The following is a 23,568-nucleotide window of genomic DNA, read 5'->3' as shown; positions in this document are numbered from 1 at the left end:
CCTGTCTGTGGTACAATCTGTGTACAGCCAGAACTGACCTGAGAACATGGGAATAAATTCCAGTTTCTTAATTGCCTCCAAGCATCCTCTTCCACAATGGTGATATCAATACTAGAGGCTGTTCGTTGACTGTTGTGGGGTCAGAAAATGCATTGTGTGCCACATACACATTCTTGTGTAATCTATGTGGTATTAGCCTCCATTATAGAGATGGCAAATAGAATCAGAGAGAGGTTCAGAAACTGTAACTTACATTGTAGTAGCGAGTCGTGGGGCTAAATCTGAAGCCCATGTGTAGGGAGTGGAGGGAGCCCTGAAGAGAGTGAAGTCCTCAATGAATGTGCGTTGACATCGGCACAGCCTGTGGAGGGCTCCAATGCCTTGGCCCCACAGAAGCGGCAAAGCCTTACCTAGATGAGGTTCAGTACAAATGGCAAAGCTTTCCACCAGAGCCGTCCGCGTGTTTATGAACAACTGGTCAGTGTGTGCAGAGATGAGCAACTGCAGCTTCCTCCCAGATGTTTACAGCCTGAGACTGCTGGCACACAGAGACCTCTTACTCCGATTAGCTAGCCCCTCCCCCTCTACGGTGCCTAATAAACATGTTGTGGCGGTTGCAGACCCCATGTGATCCCAGATTTCCTGTGCGTGTGTCTGTGTATTTGTCCTTTCTTCATTCCCTCACTGCCCTTCCTCGGGGTTCCAGGACGCAAGCCACATGGGCCAAACACTTGTCCATTATGCCAGCACCCGTGGGGTCCTATCCTGCATCACCTTTCTGACTTATATGCTTAACTTGGCATGACATGGATGGGGGCAACCACCAAGGCCAAGGTGTGCTGAATGACTGTGAAAAGGCATAAGCAGGGGAGCATTCGTGGAGGCACGGAAGACATTCTGATAGCCTTGGAAGCATCAGAAAACTGGGACTTCACAAATGGCTTGTAAAGAAGAGACAGCGGAAGCAGTGACTGACAGGTGCCACTGCAGCGTGAGAGGGTGTCAGGGATGCTAGGGCAAATCCAGGCCTAGCCTGTGTTTTGAAATAAGATTTTGTTGAACATAGTTTCACCCTTTTGTTAATGGCATGTCTACGGCCGCTTCTGTGATCATAGAGTAGAATATTACCACAGACCTTCAAAATAGCCTCTACAGACTGGGAGTCTCCCTTCCGAAGGCGCTGGACCGGAACCCAGAGCCTTTGAGAAACTCAGACCTTTTTTCTTCAGAAGCTGTGACTTTTATTTATTATTTATTTACTATTTGTATGATATAGGGGGGAGAGGTCACATGGGAGCCACAGCGTGCCTGTGAAGGTCAGAGAACAGCTTTGTGGAATCAAGAGAAACTCGGATTCTTATATAGTTAAAGATGGATGAAGATAAGAATGTAAAACAAAACTGGCCTCTCTTGCTTGGCGGCGAGGAGATCTGTTTTTCCAGGAGACACACACTCTGATCTCCAGTCAGAAGATGCCTCTAATTCAAGTAGAGTCACTTTTATCACCAGCTTGGAACCCTGCTGTAGCATAGTCACCACATCTGCAGCATTCCTGGAAAAAATGCTGCTGTTTTGCAAAGAGTTATGCAACGTGATGCTTTCTCCTGGGCCTTTCACATGCTTCTCGATGACGTGCAGGGTATGGACTGAGTGAGGGTCTTGGAAAAATTTGAAGAACCTTAGCTTGCTTTGAGTCACACACTTTGTTACTTAGAAAAGGCTCAGCCTCCTAAGGGCCTGAGTACCAGTTCCAATTCCTCCCTCCCTGTGTCTGTGAACATAAATCACACAGCTCCAAACTTCTCAGCTTTCGTAAATGGCAGGCCTGATTCATGCATGATTTATCAATTATTGCTGTGGGCCATTAAGATAGATTTCTCAGCTTCAGGTAGGGTGCAGCGGGGTTGTATAGTGTTGGTTTAGAATTTCTTAAGAAGCTCAGTAGTTGACAACCCAAACAATACAACTTCCGTTTGCCCTTGTGGAAGGCTTTTTGGTTTTAGGTGGGATTTTTTTTTCTTATAATTTCTTCTCCTTTTGAGCTTTGCCTTGGGGGGGGGGGCGCGGTTACTTCTAAGCAAAAGTAGTCAGAAATTCTCAAAGCCGCTCTTTCTCTGAAAAGAGCGCATCTAGCTCCTGCGGACGAACGGGGAGCAGCAGTTCCTGGGACAGTTCAGCAGAAGAAACAACTTGGAGCCTCATCTGTTGCCCCTCATGATTAGTGGGAAGACCATGACACTTTGCAGATTCTGGACTTGCGGCTGGGGTGGGGGGCAGCCCTCATTCTTGCCAGCACAGAAGACTCTGTCTTCAAGCATGCAGCACTCCAAGAAGGAGGAGATTGTATGGCTCTGTCACCTCTAGACAGCTTCCCTGTGGAACCTCTCCTAGGACAGGCTAGGATCTGATGGCTGGTGCCAAAAAGCAAGAGCTAATTAATGTCGGTGTAAGCTGTGAGAATCTACAGTGGTTCGCAGATGAGGAATAAATCGATAAGGGCAGTGGCAGGGCTGAATGGAATAACATGGTTCAGCACGTGATGTTTGGGCTTTAGGAAAGGGGGATGTGTTCTTAGACTTTCTAAGGTTGGTCTTCAGAAGACCCCTTGGAAATAGTGAGGAGAAATGGCTTCCTTTTCTCAGATTTTAATAAAGCATGAAGATACAAGTTCTGGCCACCCACCCCCCAGTGCCATTTCCTTTATGTGGTCTGTGGTCACATACACACAGCTCAAGTGTGTGTCCATAAGGTCTCCTCCTTCCACTGGGCTGTGAGACTATGCATCACTGTTAGATCACGTGTCCTGCTGCACGTGGCCTTCTCCTCCCCAGTCTTGGTCAATTCTGCTTTAAAAGGAGGAAGTGGTTTTTAGTTAAACATGTGTTTAGTTGTATTGGACTTTTAGCCTTCTTCTTCAAATTAAAAGAGATAATTTTAAACAATTACAAAGTTCTGGAGTCTGGGGAGGAGGGAGACCAGGCCAATCTGCCTGACCATAAGTGATTACTGGACTCTTAGGAAATCCTGTTTCTGAATGTGTTTGTGATGACTTTGTTTGGGCCACCACACAGAGAAACCTGTCCCACTTCCTTCCTCTCCATCCTATTTGTATTCCCATGAAAAGCCCAAGTTGTTGTTGTAAACCAGGTTGGCTGCTAGCTAGCAGTTAAGCTGGCAGTGAGAGCCATTCAGAGTGGAGTGTTCCCAGCCGGGCGGTGGTGGCGCACGCCTTTAATCCCAGCACTCGGGAGGCAGAGCCAGGCGGATCTCTGTGAGTTCGAGGCCAGCCTGGTCTACAAAGTGAGTTCCAGGAAAGGCGCAAAACTACAGAGAAACCCTGTCTCGAAAAACAAAAACAAAAACACACACAAAAAAAAAAAACAGAGTGGAGTGTTCCCAACAGACACAGTGTTGCTCCTGGCCTGGGGTACTGAGAGCACTAGATCCCAGAAGCAGCCAATTTGGTGGTATCTTTTAATTCGCAGTGTTGTATTAATATCAACATGGATCCAGATGGATGCTCTGCAATAAACTGTAACCACAGGAGAAAAGGCTTTATTGACTCTCAAGTAAATAATGCACATTTTAAAGGACCTAAATATGCATTTACATAATGTACTATAATTTTTTATTGTGTCAACTATTCACACACACACACACACACACACACACACATCTATAAGAGATGTTTGTCTTCATCAAAAATTTGGACTCATAGCACTCTGTGCATTCCATTAACATCATGCCAGCTTCATCATGGTAGTTTCTCTTCCATACAGCTCGCTCTAGCCATCTCAAAGAACATTTAATGAATTGATTGATTGATTGATTTAGCTCCAGTGACTCCTTCTAAAATGATTCGAGACAACTTAGATAAAAAATTAGGTACACTTAGAACATCAAATCCAAGATAAAAGGAAAGAAAAAAGTAGTAGAGGGGAGGAATCAAGGAAAAGCTAAGATGAAATCTTAGCTCTGGACTTTTAATGGGCCTCCGTGTCCAGGAGAAGATGAAGAGTATCCAGAGGAACACGAGGGATCCAATAGTAATTTGCAGATCTTTGTGACGTCTATAACCAGTTTTTCTCTGAGGAAATTCAAGGTCATGTTCTAGAACCACCCGCTTCCATCTCTACAGTGAACCGCTAACTCTGTCCCCAGCAAGAGAAAAGAGGCTTGAAGAGGACAGCCGTGGAAATGCAGACTCAGCAGATGTCTGATTTAGAGCTTCAGGCCAGATGACTTCCTGGAATTAATTAAGAACTAATTGATCCTAATCAATCAGTCATTATAGAATTAATTCTATACAGTACCGTATATTCTTAGGTTTGCACTGAATTCTGCACCATAAGGAAAAGATGAGTAAATTGCTATTGCTAAAATGTAATAAAGAAATTAAAGTCTAAATTTACACTGCTAATGATTTTCTTTTACGTCTTTAATAAAATAAGTTCAATGATGTTTATTAACAATTCACGGAGTGAGTGCATGGTACTGGTGAATTACTTCTTTAACTTTTATCTATTTAATCTTTGCTCAAGCCAGTGTTTTACCTTGGGCAGCATACTCTTGTTGGCTCCCAGGATTCCTTATCCAAAAGCCACTCATCACTTTCTGTGAGAACCTGAGGCCATGCCACTTGATGGTCAAGGTCAGTCTCACAGGGCTCTTGACAGTGGAGTTACCACCTTTGTGCTTGACGTGCTGCAACAGTTGAGTCTATAATTTTGTTCAGCTCAGTACATTCCTACCCTCATTTGAGAAATAACACCTGCAATGCTAACTAGAAATGGTTCCGTCAAAAACAGGGCTCTGGTCAACGTTTCTTGTTACCAGCGGAGACAACTACATCACGCTAGAAGAAGAAAAAATCCTTTTATTTTTTTAAATACAGTAGCACAAAAGGGGAAGAGCAGTCCAGGAGCATTTAACTCTTTAGCTTCTGAGTTTTCACTCCAAGATAATAATGGATTCCAAGATTTAATTGTATTGTATGCAGTCTTAACTCGCAACCATTTTTCCTCCATGTTCTCTGGCTCTTTATCAGGGTACAAAAGTATTACTTTGTCTTTGGCAAGTTTTATGGTTGTTTTTCTTATTTTTTGTACGCCTTTAGTCAGCCAGTGAGTGTGCAACCAGCAAATATTTATCAAGTGTCACACTCAGTTCTGAGTGTATGGAGTGAATGACTAAGTGGATAGAAAAGCTGTCTTCCAAGCTGGGAGAGGGGAAGTGCAGAAAATTCTGATTTCAATAGATTATGTTTGTGATGTCCTCAGTTGTATAGTAAAGAGGAAAACTTTTTCTGGTTTAGCCCAACTTTGTCTCTTGAAACCATAATGGAAGCCTGCGCATTTTTATTGAATGAATTCAAGTTTCCTGCAAACAATGATTTACCTGAATATCTGCAAACCCGGATTGGTATAGCCTGCTTCTACTCCAGCCCACATTTCTACTCTAGAAACTACAAGGGTTGCTCTGACCCACAAAGCCCTAGCCATATATATATATGTATATATATGTATTTTTTTTTAGGTTGGTATTATAACATTTATTAAAATAATGCTATGGGTTAATAGAAACAGCAAAGAACCAAAGAATTAAAATGCAAGCTATGTAAAATCCCAACTAAAACCCAGAAGTGTCTAATGTATTCATTCATCAGCTAACTAAAAGCCCAAGAAAGACAAGACATCCAATATAATGTATATATATGTGTGTGTGTGTGTGTGTATATATATATAAAACCTAATATTCAGGAGACCCCAGTATCAGTAGGCATGCATTCTTAGACATTCCAGTGGGATGGTGGGAGAAAGGAAGAGCCTACTGAACTTGATTCTCTTCAGTATTATGAATTTCTCTCGGTATTCAGAAAGTCACATTCTCTAAAACTGAGCACTTCTGTGTTTCTCTTTGTAGGAGTCCTTTCAGTGTAAAGATTTAAGCTACAAAAGGGAGGGGCAGGGGAGGCACATGTATCCCCTGTCTGGAGTCTTTTCTGGTATACTTGGACTTGGTCTAAGTGTTATCAGCCCCCTCACACAAAGCCCTTATCCTCTGGCAGGTCTTGGCCATCATCTCTCCAATTCAAGGACAAAAGCATTCCTGGAAAAATTATTAAGATCTCGCATAAGCTTTTTTATCTAATGTAATCTTGTACAAATGATATTTATCAGGTTCAAATATAAAGGAGTCGTTGTCTGAAACTCTTATCAGATTTATGGCAGAGAAGCAACCTTTCACGAAGTTCCTGCCTACTCAGCCTGTCGCTGCTTTAGCTTTGAAAGGGCAACAGAGAAAAATGCAACATAAACCTTCCACTGTAAAGTGAGGCACCCAAATTGCATGGGTTCATTACGTGATCATTTACTACAGACTTCAAAAAACTCTAGGCCTGAATTAGTCCCTAGAAATTTCCTTGAAAGGAATGTAAGAGCTTTAACAATGAATTATTATCTATGGGTAGCTCAGCATGAAAGGGGATCCATATGTGCAAAGTAGAATTTGTCAAATGTAATGTCGGTTAAATCAGGTCTAATCTACCAAATACATTTTTTATTGCTTGCTTCATTAAAAAGGCTCTTAAGGTAATGAATAATCTTCATCTTCAACAAGGATTATTAATGCCTTTATAACTCACGTCCACTGAACATGGAGAGGCAACTTGAAACTCGATCCCACTCTAACCTCCATGTTTGTCTTAGAGCCTTAAAAGAGAAAATCCATCAGAACTGTCCAGCGCTACATCCTGTCACATGAGCAACGTTTTCTTCCAGGAGAAGAGGTGGAAGGAAAAAAAAAAAAAAAAGGAGGCTGAGTTTGGTTCAGCTGTGTCAAAGCAGGGTTCTCCACACCCCTGATGTGTTCTGTTTTGTTTTGTCTCCTGCAGCAAGTCCACATGCCACGCCATCGACTCTCCACTTTCCAACATCACCCATCATCCAGCAGCCTGGGCCTTATTTCTCACACCCAGCCATCCGCTACCACCCTCAGGAGACGCTGAAAGAGTTTGTCCAGCTTGTCTGCCCTGACGCTGGTCAGCAAGCTGGACAGGTGGGCTTCCTCAATGTAAGGAAACCTTTTATTTATTTTTTCTATTTCTCTAGAAATGCTAGCCAAATGTAAAAATATCAAGAAGACCCTTTATGACCACGTGATTTTGTGTTCTAATGTCATGCTGACTGACTACAGGCAAGCAAACGTCAGATTTATTGTAGATTGTGGGAAAGTTAACTTGCTGTGAGAGTGATTGGCCGGGATTTAAAAACAGGGTTTGTGTTAAGTTTGCAACTGTCCAGCTTATGGATATAAATTGTCTGGAGAGTGAACTGTGTAACCTTCTGAGTTCCACCTCCTGCATTCTAACCCCAGGATCATATAGTTAACAAAACAGAAAGACTGAATAATTTTAAGTAATGATTTGGGGTAGTAGAGAGAGGTAGGGAGCAGAAGGGGACAGATGTTTCAGATCAACCACGTTGATGGTTTTTTTTTTAAAAAAAAAAAAATACAATCTTCTAACACTTTAGATCAAGTTGACCAGTACTTGAACTCAAGATGCTAGAAGCAAAGTTTATTATGGTTTGTTATTTCTGCGAGTAGTTATCTTTCCCACTTATCTTCATATAAAACTAAGCCATGTTCAATAACTACAAATGAATGTTTTCATTTTTCTCAAATAAACCAAATAATCACAATTTGAAATAGCATTCCAATAGTAAAAGTTATTTTATAAAATCGCAAATTTTATTACAAATATAAAGCTATATGTTTACAATGAATAGCTGTATCCCAAGGCTAATAGCAATAATAATAATAAATTAAGTCCAGCAGAAAGCCATATTTGATTTCCTTTTCTCATAATATCTATGCATGAAACCACAGATTAGCCGTAGTTCTTATTGCCTGGTTTAGGATGGTATGTCACACTGCTCTGTCGGTTTTCTCCCCTGCAGAAAGACCTGATTCTGCAGATTTGAGCCAGAATGGGCAGCTTTGACTAATGTCTGGTGATCTGTTCACAGATACATTTCTGTCTAGACAACAAATCGATATGGTGCCCTTTTTTTCATTTTGCTTGTGTATTCATTTGCTTGACTTATTCTAAAATATTCACTTATGGACTTTTGGTCCACACAGAAATTATACCCAGGCCAGGATACTGGTGACAGTGTGCAGCCTTCTGATCCTCAGACAGTATCTGAGGAAAAATACTAAAAATACCATGAATGCTGGTTAATGAAGGAGTGAGCCTGCCTCTTCTGCAGAATTATTAAGTTTCTTCTTAAAAGCCCAGGACAATGGTACCTCCTTCGAGTGAATTTTGGGTTGAGGCTGTTGTCTACATATAGGCCATTGCTGGCTGTAACTTGTTATGGAAAGCCACTTGGGAAATCATGGGAACCTGAACTGATCACTGGCACCAAGTCTGACTTCTGAACATCCAACATGGTCTTTTTAGTAGTCATGACATCATTTTATATAACTGTCAAATACCCTGTTTTGGGTTCTGATCAAAATTTTACAGGGTTTGAGACAAGTCTCTCCATAAGGCTATTTTGAAGATCTTGAAAATAAATGTTGCATGTTCTCTTCTGAGGGAAACTTGATTTTGTTAGAAAGATGTTCTTTGGCTGTTCTAACACCAGGCAGCCAGAAAAGTGTGAGTCCCATGGCATTTGCTGATGTAAGTCAAACTAGAAGGGGTATTTTTGCCTAATAGAAATCTGATCGCTAAATATTAAAGTTTCCGAGCCTGATGCTATATGATATGTGAAAGAAAATACCTCTGTTCATTGAATACATTTATTAACTGTCTTACAAGACGAACTTTAAGAATTGAAAATCAAATATCGTTTTATATATTTTATGTACATATTTAATGATCATGGTTTTACCTATATAAATGCACATAGAGGAATGATACCTCAGTCTAATTAGCATGTAGATATTAAACAAGCATTTTACAATCATGAAAACGTTGGAGGAAGCAGCAGCTAACACAACACTGAGCGAGAGTTGGTTTGTCAGGGATGGACAAGTCCAGACTGCTCCTGGACTTGACATTCTGGGGAACAAAAGATCAATGTGCTTCCAACAGCCTGAATATTAGTGATTTGCATGACAGGTACCTAGTAAGTCTTTCCTTGGCAGAGGCAGCTAATGGCTGATATCCGTTTATTCTTTTTCTTGTGTGTGTTTTCCCCGAACCCATGCAGCCCAATGGAAGCAGTCAAGGCAAGGTGCACAACCCATTCCTCCCCACCCCAATGTTGCCGCCACCACCGCCACCACCAATGGCCAGGCCTGTGCCTCTGCCCATGCCAGACACCAAGCCTCCAACCACATCCACAGAAGGAGGTGCAGCCTCCCCCACCTCACCGAGTAAGTATGACCGAGACAAGGCGCCGGTTACTTACCATGCTCTCTGCACTCGAGTTCACACCTAAGCCTTGTCCCTTGCTGTGCAGGCTTTAGCAATAGGCACAGATTCCACTGCTATATCTATAGCATGAACTGGCAGAGCCCAGACCCAAGTCACAGTGAATACCACTCCCATGTACTGTCAGACTACACCGGATATGGAAATGATTGGGTGTAGGTGGCAGATTAAGATGCTGTAACGACATGCTAAGGACTGGGAACAAGATACAAACTATTAAATTGTGTATATTGCTGGAGTGGTTTGCATAGAATGCTATTCCCATGGTGTTCTAAGAGCATCTGCTTGTGCTATTCTTAATAACAAAAGGTTTGATTATCCCTAGAAACTTAATGAGAGATAAAAATTATGTGCCTTATGCATAACATATTTAAAAAGTGTCTAGATCAAAGTATCCATCCAAAGGTATGTGCATCGAATGTGCCTGAGAATAAGGTGGTCCTGATAAAAAGTCAGAGCTGGAAGCCGTGGTAGCTGCATGAGGAGGCTTGGGAAGGAAAGGAAATAGGGTAGGACTGAATGGAGAAAGAGAACCTTCTGACTTTCTCTCAACAGTCTGAGAGTACTTAATCATAAAATAGAGAATTCTGAAATCTGCTTATGTGATGGGAATGATGAATTCAACAACAGCGAGCAATTCTCCAGATAGTCCTTGGTGTTTTGGAGCTGGAAGGGCTATAAAAGGTGTGAACACACAAATATGGTCTTTATTCATGTCTGGCAGAAAGAGTGATGGCTGGAGTTTCCAGGTGACCTGGTAGCCTAGCCTTGAAAGGTGGTGTGAGGGGCCCTTCCTTAATCCTTTAGGGAGGATGACAGTATAGAACGGGAGCAGTGGCAGTGTCCCCAGGAAGAGCCTCTCAGGGTGGTGGTGGTGCGGGTCCCTCCGAAATGAGAAAAAGGTGTAAGAGCAGTTAGAAAGAGGAGTATTAAGGTCAGGATCTTGAAGAGCAGTAATAGCAGTTGAATGAAAGGGAACAGGTGGAGGGGTGTTTTGTAAATATAAACAAGCATTTCAACAAGAAGGCCTCTTGGCTTTCTTAGATTCAATGTTGTAATTAATGGGTTGGATACAGGAGAGAAAGAGCCAAAGAGGAAAGACAGTCCTCTACTTAGGTCATAGTCACCGGAACTGGGGACACTGGATCTAAAGAGACTTGCATCTCTCTCAGACATAGATCAGAGCGTGAACTCTGTATTATCTTGTATTGATGTAAATATTATCTAGTATTTATTGGGGTAAGTAGATGGCATTGTGTATGAATTCTGCAGCAGAAAGACTGAGGATCCAGAGGCAGTTTGGGGAGATAGACCTGTTTGGTAAGAGATGGTTCAGTCCAACACGCATCAGCAAAGGAGAGAACCAGTGTCCACTGACGTGGGGAGGAAGCTGCTTAGCTGTGAGCTATCAGCACATCCCAGAAGCAAGCTAGAAAAGGGGTCGAAAACTAGTACTAGTAATGGATGGAAAGTTAAGGGAAACTTACACTTTTTTAAAACCACGTGCTTCCTTAGAAACTAAAATTGCAGGATGGTTTTGACCTGTTTATCCTTAGCAGCTTTTCAGAGCTCAGCTACAGCAGGAAGTGTCATCAGGCAGGGTGTTAAGTACAGTGTTCAGCATCCCAACAGTATATCCAAAACTGAAGCCTGTTTCAAAGAACAGTGGCAGACAGTTTTCTGTTTAGGGGTTTGGGTGGAATTGTTTGCAATAAAATAAGTTTTTTTCAGTTAAAAAAAAAATAAAATAGAACAGGAAATCAAGCCAAAGGTCTCCTCTATTACCAAGTTTTGGGAGGACTCAACTCCCTCTTGAATGGGAACAGTGTTAACTCCTCTGCCCACTCACAGCAGGTTATCAGGAGGGAGTAAGATAATAGGCATGCTGTGTGACAGATAAAAGGCCAAAGCAACATTTTTAATATCACCTAATAATGAAATACAAATGGATGCCAGCCTAGAGTAGGGTATGTGTTGCCTCTGGCACTAACACTAAACTTTTCAGCATGACCAGAACAACATGGACAAGGCAGATCTGAGGGTAAAAATGCCTGTAAAATAAGTATATTTTAATAGGAAAAATCTGTCCCCATCCCCTTAAAAATCAGGGAAGTGGGAGTGAGGAGAAAGTTGTGCTCTTCCCTAAAAAGAGCGTTTATATTTTTGTATGTGTACAGAACCGTTGGTTACACTGTGTCCAACTGTTTAGAATGTGACAGAGAGGACCTATGACCTGTGAGAGTGGTTCATACAGTGTGTCCCACTCTCACTGATAAGCTGGTGATGTGGGTTTCTGTCCCCACTGAAAGAAAAGCTCTTCCCCATTCGTGTTATTGAGCATTAGCTGTGTGCCAAAAACCCTTCTGAGTGCTAGGCTTCAGCACCTAGAACAGGGGATAAAAGTGATTTAAAAATCCTGATCTTATACTTTATTCCAAAGAGGAAGAGAGAGAATGAACAACACAGTAAGTCTGAAGGCAGTTGATGTAGGACAGTGATCCCTGTGCATGGAAACCCGTGAAGCATAGACGGACAAGAAGCAGAATCGGTAGGATAGCATGCCATCAGGAAGCAAGACCTTCCAGCCCTTTGAGGGGTGGGACCCGATGACCAGTAGGTAGAAGGATCAGCCAAAGCAGCCCCGTGTGAGTGAGGAAGTAAGAACAGTGAGAAAGAGAAGACCAGAGGCAACATTGGAGACGCAGTGAGGATGGAGTAGGGCCTTGGGAGCATGGAGCTTGCAGGCCAGTGTCAGGACTTGGACATTTCCTGCAAGTGAGACTGTGAGTAGAGGAATGCTTCCTAAAGCCTAGATGTTAGTAGGAAATCGTGGAGGGCTTTGTTGAAATAGGTTGAGGGGGGGAACAAAGGCAGGACATGATGGATGGAATGGGTGTCTTTTATATGCCAGCCCCCATTCAAGACAGAGAAGTGCCAAGGTAAATGAAACAAATAAGTGTTGCTCGAATTGTTAAATGATCTTTTAATTTAAAAAAACAAACAAACAAACAAACAAACAAAAACCCCTGGAGCCCGATATTGGTGTAAATGCTGAGAGATCAGAGAGACCAAGGAACAAGCCACTGCCACGTCTCACCTCACCAACTCCACAAACCCTCTGACTGAAATCCTCTGAGTCCTCTCCCAAAAGGCTCCAGCCTAAAAAGCCTCTAGCTGAAAGGCATGCTTCTGCCAAAAATCCTTTAGTTCCTCTCTCCTCACACCTTGTATACCTTTCTCTGCCCAGCCCTCACTTCCTGGAATTAAAGGCATGTGTGTTTCCCAGTACTGGGATTAAGGGTGTGTGCCAACACTCTGGCCTCTATGTTTAATCTAGTGGCTTGTTCTGTTCTCTGATCCTCAGGCAAATTTTATTAGGGTACACAATATATCACCACATAAGAACTTTCATCCTGATGAGAGTGGAAACCCAAACCAACAAAATGCATGTGAGTTAGGAAGCTAGGGACCAGTAGATAAGATTGAGAAGGCAGGACTGGGCAGAGTATGGTGGAAGTGCTATGGCAATCACCCAGCTGAGAGTTGTCTAGGCACTGACCTGGGGATGGAGGCCAGCAGAGGCTGTGAGAAAGAAGCTCTTGGACACCAAGAATATTCTAAAGATAGAGTTTATAAGCTTTGCAGAGGCATCTGATATGGGCTGAGAAGAAGGAAAGAAATCAAAAATGACCTGTAGGGTTTTAGCCTGAACTCTTGAAAGAATGAAGACAAGAAGCCATTCTGAGTGGGGGGTGGGCACTAGACATTTGAGCCTCTTAGACTTCCCAGTGCTCAGGCTAAGCAAAACTTGCAACCCTGGGCAGGTTACAGAGTTTTTCAGGGTGCATCTCCTCCTCCTCCTCCTCCTCCTCCTCCTCCTCCTCCTCCTCCTCCTCCTCCTCCTCTTCTTTTTTGTTTTTTGTTTGTTTGTTCATTTGTTTTGTTTTTTGAGACATGACTTCTCTGTGTAACGGCCCTGGCTGTCCTGGAACTCAAACTGTATACCAAGCTGGCCTTGAACTCACAGAGATCTGCCTGCCTCTGCCTCTGCCCTGCCTCTGCCTGCTTCTGCTGGGATTAAAGGTGTGGGACACCACCACCTGGCACATCATTTTCTTAATAAAGGACTTCTTTTCAAACATACAGTATGACATAAGAGATTTTTAAGAGGCTGCATGTGGTGGTGCACGCTTTTAATCCCAGCACTCTGGAGGCAGAGACAGGTGGGTCTCTGTGAATTCAAGGCCACTCTGGTCTACATAGTGAGTTCCAGCCAGCCAAAACTACATAATGAGATTCCTGCCCCTGCTTAAAAAGAAAGAGAGAATTTTCTGTGAGTTCTGAGGACTATAGCTCTTCATGCCATAGGTTGGGACTAGCTCATACCGTAAAAATGGAATTTTCCCTAATTTTTTTTTTCTGAAGTAAAGATTGGCATCATAACATGGAATTAGAATGCAAAGGAGAAAACACTTAAATTATGGTAGGAGATAAAAATATGCATATTTTCCTTTGTTAATTAATTAAAAATCAATTTAAGGTGCATTAAAAAACTCATAAACATTTTCTCCTCCATTCCTCCTTAGTTATGAACTTGATTTTTTTAAACTAAAATCCTATTAAAATAGAAGCATGTAATAGCAAGTTACATTTATTGTTTATTTTTATGTCTCAAATGAATCTTGTATCTGTTTCATTCTGTAAATGAATATGCACCTATAACGGAGAGCATAACAATTATCTACCACCAGAACAGAAATGTTTAAGCCTAACAATTAACATATGTTCAGTGCCTTTTGATGAACAGAGCTCTTTACCTGTGTGTATTATCTTCCTATACTCCTTTGAGGTCAACATTTTATAGACAGGGCAACTTAAATGAGAAAATTAAGGTTACCTTGCCCAGCACGATGTTCCAATAGTGGTATGGTAGGACTCCCATGCTCTCTCTACTACCTCAGACTGTGACTTAGTGGATGTCTTAGTTAGGGTGTCTATTGCTGTGATAGAAGACTATAAACAAAAGCAGCTTGGGGAAGAAAAGGTTTATTTCAGCTTACAGTTTCACATCACAATTCTTCATAGAAGGAAGTCAGGGCAGGAAATTAAGGCAGGAACCCAGAGGTAAGGACTGAAGCAGAGGCCATGGAAGAATACTGCTTACTGGCTTACTCTTCATGACTTGACCAGCCTGCTTTCTTATGTAATGCTGGAGCATTTGCCAAGGGTAGTACCACACACAATGGGCTGGACCCTCTTACTTTAATCATTAATCAAAGAAATTCCCGATAGCCTTGCCCACAGACCAGTCTGGTGGGGGTTTTCCTCTCAGTGGAGGTTCTGTCTTCTCAGATGACCAAGGCAGCTTAGGGACAGGTGCTTGAGAGGGCTTTCACCAGAGTCAGGTACCTTCAGAATCCTTCTATGTGTAATACCTCCTTTCACCCTCACATGAACTCCTGAAGGAAGGCTTCAGGTTAAACTGATTGAGAAAGAGAAGACAAAATGGAGAGATAAGGTAACCTTTTGAAGGCCAGTCAGCCAAGTGTTCCAGAAACATGATTCACACCCAAACACCTTGAAACTGGAACCCGTATGTTGTGCTGTGGCATGAGACTCTGTGGAATAGCCTAAAACTTCCTTTTCTAAGGCAGTAAAAACTCTGTGTGGAGAAACAGAAAATCTATTTCTAAGTCACTGGTACTTATGTATGAGTATGTCTTATTAGTGGAGAAGAGAAAGCCAAAGATTTGGGGAAGGCATCATGATGATGCTCCATCTTTTAGAGAAATGGTAGATTATAGGTAAGTGAAAACAAAGTTTGTGGATTCATTTCACAAATCACTTTTTATGCAACTTATGTCTAGACTGTATTATTCTTTTCTAAATTTTAAAGTGTTTACTTAATAAAATTCTCTTTGGCATAAAGTCCTGTGAAGTTTTATAACACCACAGATTCTTGGAACTGTCACCCTAAGCAAGAGACAGAACAATCCCAAAGACCTCCCTAAGCAAGAGACAGAACAATCCCAAAGACCTCCCTAAGCAAGAGACAGAACAATCCCAAAGACCTCCCTAAGCAAGAGACAGAACAATCCCAAAGACCTCCCTAAGCAAGAGACAGAACAATCCCGAAGACCTCCCTAAGCAAGAGACAGGACAATCCCAAAGACCTCCCTAAGCAAGAGACAGGACAATCCTGAAGACGACCTCCCTGCCATTTTTGCTTCCTCTCAAGTCAATGCCTGATGTGGAGCAAAACTTATTTTATCCACTTCCAAATTAATTTTAATCTCTTTACTAGTACTTCTGTTATCAGCATGTGTATGTGTGTGTGTATGTGTGTGTGTGTGAGAGAGAGACAGACAGACAGACAGACAGACACACACACAGAGACAGAGAGAGACAGAGACCATCTTCTATGTAGCTCAGACTGGCCTGGAACTCACTGTGTAGCCCAGGCTGGCCTGGAACTTTTGGTATTCCCCTTCCTCCTTCATTCTGGGACGACAGGCATAAGCCACCACTCCCAGTTTCTGCATTAGAGTCTGGTTTTTATATTCTTCTGCATTAGGGGATCATGAATGAGGCCAGTTTTAGTTAGTGTTCTACTGCTGTGAAGAGATACCATGACTATGGCAGCTTGTTTTTAAAAGCATTTAACTGGGTACTTGCTTACCGTTTCAGAGGCTTAGTCCGTGATCATCATGGTGGGAGGCATGGTGCTGGGGCAGTAGCTGAGAGCTTATAAGCATCCTCATCTGCAAGTTAAAGGGAGTGGGGGGATTGGGAATGGCATGGGCTTTTGAAACTGCAAAGCTCACTCCCAGTGGCACACTTCCTTCAACAAGGCCACACCTCCTAATCCTTCCCAAACAGTTCTGTCAACTGTGGGCCAAGCTTTCAAATACAGAAGTCATTCTTACTGAAGCCACCACAAGGCCCAAATACATAGTGTTTATTCTATGAAGAGGGTGGTATCTAAAGAGAAAAATCCAGTATTCAGTAGAGTATACTGGGACAGCTGAGTAGCCATCTGGAAAAATATTTCTTCCACAAAAGTAAATTTCATCTGGGGCCAAAACAAACAAATAAAAAGCATTAAAAAGTTGACCCACACATCTTTAAAAAACCACAGTACAGTTTTGTTTATAATATTTAAGAGAGGATGGCCTCTCTGAAAAATACAAAATGTATCCACCAAGCATTCATCAGAGAAAAAAATCAACAAGCTCTGTACTAAAAATTTCAAAAATTATATGCAGGAGAAAAATACCCAGAGCAAATTAAAAAATATAATATGAAGAAAATATTTTCAGCATTTGTGACAAAAGGCCAAAATACTTAATACATGCTTTTCAAATGAGGATCAGAAAGATGAACAATCAAATAAATACAAGAAAGCACATAAAGAAGGAAAAATTAAGATGTTAGAAAGGCTTCTAATTTGTGTGATGTAAAGCAATGTAAATGAAAACTTTAAAGGTTTATACCTATCAGATTAGCAAAGATCAAAAAGTATCTTAACATGATGCAAATGGAAAACAGGCCCTTCTCAGGCCATTGGAGGACTTTAAATGGTTTAGCCTCTTCCTAGAACAAGTGTGTGTGTGTGTGTGTGTGTGTGTGTGTGTGTGTGTGTGTGTGTATGAGAGAGAGAGAGAGAGAGAGAAATTACAGCATTTATCTGTAAGTATTCAATATTTCTGTATAAAATCATAAATACATGCATACATCTTAAATATAAGCCACACATGTATTTGGATATATGAGCAAAGCTATACCTAAAGCATTCATTGAAGCATCAGTTATAATGGGAGACTGATAACCTGAACATCCACCAATATAACTGTTAAGCACAGGGACTCTTTAAATATAGACAAGCTTATTGAGACTAATGGAAGAGCCTTTGATATCTGCTTATGTGGGAGAGGGTCCTGAGAGATATGACCTGTGCTAAACACTGCCTCAGACTGGAGGGATGGGAATTAATAACTGGAGGAAAGAGAGAGGGATATGGGGAGAGCCTCCCCTGATAGAAACCAACGATATTAACTTTTGATTTGCTCTTTTATAAAATATAATTATTTCTCTATGTTTAAAAGTATTTGCCTAATGATCTTCTCATAGTCTTGCTCATACACCAAATCCTTTCTTTGGCCCCTGAGCATAATAACAAAATATGCTATCTTTGATAAAGAATAATATTTTCCCCTTCTGAGAGACTTCAGTATAAGGTCTACATTTCATTCACAGCAGGCGTTGTTTAGGTATCCCCAGCATACAGATGGATACATACTATCTTTAATAGTAATTTGTTATCATTTTTTTCAGAGCATTTTGTTTTGTATACAGTCTATTTTTTTAATGTTTTCATTTGCAAAAGGGGGCCAGCAAGATAGCTCAGTGGGAAAGGGAACTTGCCATAAAGCCTGACAATGTGGGATCCACGTGGTAGAAGGAAAAAGCCAGCTCCTGCAACTTGTTCTGTGACCTCCAAACATGTGTTGAGGCCTGTGCATGTGCACATGCGCATGTGCACACGCACTCTCTCTCTCTCTCTCTCTCTCTCTCTCTCTCTCTCTCTCTCACACACACACACACACACACACACACACACACACTAAATATATGTAATTTTTTAAAACTATGTTAATTGCAAAGGAAAGGAAAAAATGTTAGTGATTTCCAGGTACTGGGTAGGTTGTTTCCAAATGCGCTAGGTACAGTTATTATAACTATAAGGTGGAATTGTAAGATCTCCTCTAAAGAGAATGAAACTGAGCTAATGTCTAAACTCGAGTCCCTTGAGCTCCAAAGCCCAGTTCTTTCTGTTCTGCCAAAATATATAACATGTTGACAGGTGTGATATTGTGATTTTTCTTTGAACATTCTAAGACACCTCATAAAAACGTGTTTTTATCATTTCAAGAATACTTGCACTGGGTTAGATGAAAAGCCAGGACCCAGAGCATGGGAAAAGACACTAAGATGAGAATTGAAGGGATGGACAGCTCAGTGCTAGAGTACTTGCCCAATATGTACAAGGTTCTGAGTTCAATTAAGGGGAGGGGGGCAGTCTTTAAAAGAGAATGGAATGGAAGGCTGTATCCATATTTATAGCCATAACCAGTTTAACTCTGTATTTGCCGTAGGTTTTGTTTTCTTTTTTACTTTCTGAGATGACACGTGAGTTTCAAGAATTTCTTTTTAAAGATAATAGATGGCATTGCAGGAAACTTCAAAAACAGGAAAATATAAAGAAGAAGCTTATGTTCTTCGTAATCAGCCTCTATCAACACTGTACTTTTCTTCCCATCCTTTTGTAGCGTGTATTTATGCATCTTTCATTTATAGACGTACACGGAATGCTTTTGATCTTATTGAATGTAATGTCTATGTACTGCTTTCTTAACAAGAATATTATACCTTGTTTATAAGAAAGTTAAGAAATGCGATTTTAAACAGTTTGTACCTGTGTCCTTCCATTAAGACATCCACTCTCAGCATCCTTATGGAATAGGGTCTGTATCCCTGGACACACATTTTGGTCCTCAGGCCTCATCATCTCCCTGGGCTGCAGTGCTGGAAGTGGGTTACTAAACAAGTGGTAGCAGCTCTCCTCTTGAGACACATTACCAAATTGTTTGCAAGATTTATGCAATTTATACCCTTACAAAGTGTGACAAGTCTCATTATAGCATCACCTCTTAAGAGGTATGAGTATATTTTTAATTGTTGGGAGACAGATTATCTTGCGAGTATAATAAATGCCCCCAGTCTCAAATTTTAGAATCAGTGAGCCCAGAGTAGAGGATAGCAAATTTTTTCTTCAAATGTTTTCTCCCAAAGCACAGAGGAATCCAAACTTCCTATTTTTCTGAAAAAATCTTCCGCACCTCACTCTGGACTGTTCTGTCGAGAGGGCAGCCTGTGAGACATTCAGATAAAAGGAGAGTACAGCAAACAACACTCACTATCCTCACCTCTTTACATACAGATATTGGGAGAGGTTAACTGGCTGTAAAGATCATCTTTCTAATAGGAACCAAGTAGAGCAAGCTGGGCATGGTATCACTCCATAGACGATAGCAGAACTGTGAGTTTGAAGCCAGCCTGTGCTCCATATGGAGACCCTGTCTCAAAACAACCAAAAATCAAACAGATTCTAGATTCCAAGCTTTTCTAGCTCTACCTTTATTTTATACATCTCACTGCCCTTTTTTTTTAAAAAAAAAAAAGTAGTATTTTTGGTTTTCAAGTTTCATTTGTGCTCATTTTACTTACAATTAAAAATTACTGGAAGGATCCAGTCATAATGAGGAATGTCTGTCATCTCAGACTTGGGACCCTGAGGCAAGTCCATCCTAAGTTACAGGCCATCCTGGGCTGCATAGCAAGACCCTATCTAGAGGAAAAGAAACAGAGAAATGTCACTAGAAGGTATTTCAAAGTGTCCACCACCCCATTCTTCAGAGGTAATCACTTTAACTTATTTCCCACTCATTTTCTGTTTGTATTTCAGCCCTAATTGAGTATAATATGTATATAGGTGTGTACATAGGTGTGTACATGAACATATTACAGCCCTGTAAGGTGATTTTATTTCATGTTGCAAGCATCTTGTGATGTTATTAGTTGCTATTTGAAGACACGAATTTCTCTAGAATGCTCCACTGTCTGGATGAGGCATTACCTCCTCAGTTGGTTCCAGTTTGTCACTCTTACAGGCAATACTGTAATGAACATCTTGGAGCATAAATCTTTATCAGTATTTTTATTGTCTGCTGAAGATAAATTCCCATGAGTAGGTTTCCAGAGTTACACCGCCTTCTGAGAGGTTGCAGAAGCGTTTCAAGGGAGAATGAGCCAATATATCGATCCATGTTTCTTTCTTTAGCCAACCCCAGCTGAATCCAGGGTCTATTCCACGTGCTGTTTAATCTAACTTTCACCTGTGCCTACTCATACACAGACTCTCCTTGGATCAATAAATATGTCCTATCAATTGGAGCAACACACAGCATTGATACAAAAATAAATGACAGTTACAGGATTTAGGCTAGCCATCAGAAATAAACTGAAACAAAGCCTATTCTCCTTTGCAATTATGATTTTAAAAAAAAAGAAGAAGAAGAAAATTATGGTCAGTTTGAGTAGGACAGTGCTGGAAACATTTGTGAGAAAGTGCCACATTTTCACACAGATTTCAGTAATATGAGGCCAGGTCATCTTCAGGTTAAAAGTCCCTCCATTCCTCCTCTCTCTGTGTACACATCGTAACCTGTGCCTCCAATCTTCCTGCCAGCACTGAGGAGCCTCTATGCAACCAAAAATACCGAGAGCAAAGCCATCTGGCTGAGTTGACTCCTTCCCTGCCGTTTGTGGGCTGGCGGCCCATAGACATGTCATGCACATTGTTACTGTACATGTTAGTAATGCTAATATATTAAAGTTAGAGTTCATTAGCTTTCCGGGAAGGGAGCTTGCGGGTATGTTGTTCCGTAATAACTTACCAGTGATGGGAGTCTTTAATTTCAAGCCCCGAGGGCTGTGTTTCTTTGTTGTAACTTGTTTGTGAAGACAAAAGATTGGCAGAGATAATAGAATGAGATAACTGACTGCACAGAGATGATCCAAATTGTGGAAACTTGGAATGGTTATCTCCTAGATTTCAAAAATGCAAGATGAGACCTAACAATACCCACCCGTGCATAGGAAGCTCTCTACATCTCTGACTCTCAAAGGACTTAAAACACCTATTGCTCTCCCCAGCTATGTGATGTTAATAAGGCAAACTCACGTCCTGCATACTTGCTCATACCAATAGATTTATTTGACAAAGGAAGGCTCTGATATTCTCCAGCATTCTCTCGTGACCTTGGAGCAATCTGCTGTTCAAATCCATAAATGAATTCAATAGTAGTGGTTTCCTTTATAAATTAGCTGATCTCTTTTCTAATACTTTCAGTATTCTTTTCAAAATGGAATTTTTTTATCCACCCCCCCCACCCCACCCCACCCCCACACACTATGAAATATAACAGAAGTTAAAATTGGGGGACACTATTTAATGAAGTGCTTCAGTTTGCAACTTAACAACATCCTTCATGGTCCAGTGTGGCTGAGAATCATTTAATAATATTGCAGTTGTTTGAAGACTCCGTATTCTAAGTCTGTATTCCAACTTGCTTTGCTTACCCTTGTTCCAGGAACTAGGACATTCCCTGGGCGGGTCGTAAAATCACAGGAGTCTTTTCAGTGAGACTAAAGTTTTGAGGAAAAACCCAAAATGAGTTTCTGAACATGAGAATGTGAGAGCTGTGCATTAGTGTGTGGGATGAGAAGGGAAAGGTCCCAAGAGGGGTCTTCTCTGACGGTTGTACTAGGAACCAAAATACATTGTCTTTGTTTATCCTATAACTTATTTCTTCCTTTCAAAAGAAAATTAACTTCATGGACCTCTTCCCCTGCATTTTTCAAACATCCCGGTTTCCAGTCCTTCAAAATCACCCTTCTCTTTGCATATGGCAAAACATCATTTTGAGGTCGCATCCTTCCTCCCCGGCTACTTCCTCTGGGATGTCCTGTCTCCAGGAACCTGTCGACCCCACTCCCTCACACACATCTCACAAGCCATCTCCGTCTCCTCCAAAACTTCTTCCTTTTCCTCTTCCAGGTGCCACTGTCTGTCTTTTAACAGCCCACAGATTATCCGCATTACTTTGAGACCCTCGTGCTCATTTTCTAAACTTGCATTTCCTCAGTCGGCTCTGACATCCGAGGATAGCAAGTTTCTTTGTCACCTTTGTATGCAACAGTGTGCAGAACAGAGCCTGGCATATGGCAAGTGTGCAGATAAGCATCTTTTAGGGGGAGAGAACATATGACTACGTTAAAATAACTCTCTGGTGGACTCCGACATTAGACTGGGTGGATCTAAGCAAATGAAGACAGAGAGTGTTTGCCAACTTCCATAAAGTTGGTGTCTGTGATGAAACAAGAGACCATTCTCTCTTCACACTTTCCAGCAGAAGGTGGGCCCACCTGCAAGGGTTGATTCTAGCATCTGGGAGTAAGTTCCCCTGGTGTCTTGCATTATTTCTTTTGCTGAAAGATCCCACCCTGTGCTTATTTTTCCCTAGTCACCACCAGCAAGCAGCTCAGCCCCGAGGAAAACCACCATTCAGCCTCCTTGGCGAGCCTGTGGATGCAGACCAATCTTCATTGTCAAAGAGGGGCCCATTTGCCATCACACATACACGGAAAGCCAGGCTGTCTTCCTTTTCCACCTTCCGTATCATGTTTCAGTTGCTAAACTAGACCTTAAAACCGTCTACCTAGTTCCAAAGGAGCTGCACAAATTGAGTTTGCTAATTTGTCAGATTTGGGAGACTCTGTGTGAAGTATCAGTTGACTTTGATACAGATATCCTCATAGTGACATCTTTCTAGGTTTTTTCCAAAGATGGGATAGTGATAACCTCCATTCAAAAATATACCTGCCAAATTCTTAACAGCACGAGCAAGTGTCACTGGGTCAGGGTTCCTGCAGTTCCACATGTGTCCCTTGTTCTTTCTTATTCAGAAAAAGAGGCCAGCACACCAACTGTAACTCTATTTACTCTCTTTTTACTGTACCCATTTCTGAGAGTTAGAAGCTAAGTCCTCAGGGATGCCTGCAGCGGTGTGAAGAGCAGTGTTGATGGGGGTCTCTCTACTCTTTGTCTACTATCAAGTCTACCTCACAGTTTCCAACATTCCCAGAGGCCCTGTAAAACTGTTGCTGAGAGAGAGAGAGAGAGAGAGAGAGAGAGAGAGAGAGAGAGAGAGAGAGAGAGAGAGAGAAGTTCTTGAACTGTTTGGCCCTTTGTTCTTACAATGGCAAGAGGGTACTCATCCTTCCTGAAGGAGTATGGGATTAAACATGCATATGAAAAGGAGGAGCCCAGGTGATTGGGGAAGGGGCAGGAAAAACAACTATGATTTTAATTTTATTACTTAAGACTATATGGTAAAGCCCGAACTAAAATTCTTGAATAATATGAAGAAATACACTAGAAAAAGGGGGAAATGTCATCAGATAATACCAAAAAAGAGCTGGTAGCAGCTAATAAAACATTC

The 23,568-nt window shown here is 41.5% G+C and overlaps 1 protein-coding gene across 8 annotated transcripts in view; it reads left to right on the top strand.

Moving 5' to 3' along the window:
- Positions 1-23,568, top strand: part of Nfia (nuclear factor I A) — a 544,849-nt gene that overhangs the window by 481,753 nt on the left and 39,528 nt on the right. For all 8 annotated transcript variants that reach the window (XM_052718430.1, XM_052718426.1, XM_052718425.1 and 5 more), the window contains 2 exons: positions 6,893-7,071; positions 9,222-9,387. In XM_052718430.1, the coding sequence (XP_052574390.1) occupies positions 6,893-7,071; positions 9,222-9,387 (345 nt within the window). The remainder of the gene's footprint in view (positions 1-6,892; positions 7,072-9,221; positions 9,388-23,568) is intronic.

This window comes from Peromyscus californicus, unplaced genomic scaffold, assembly GCF_007827085.1.
Source record: "Peromyscus californicus insignis strain IS unplaced genomic scaffold, ASM782708v3 Scaffold_5__1_contigs__length_169319896, whole genome shotgun sequence".
Taxonomy (NCBI): Eukaryota; Metazoa; Chordata; class Mammalia; order Rodentia; family Cricetidae; genus Peromyscus; species Peromyscus californicus.
Note: the sequence above shows the minus strand (reverse complement) of the source record. Positions and strands in the feature narration are given on the sequence as shown.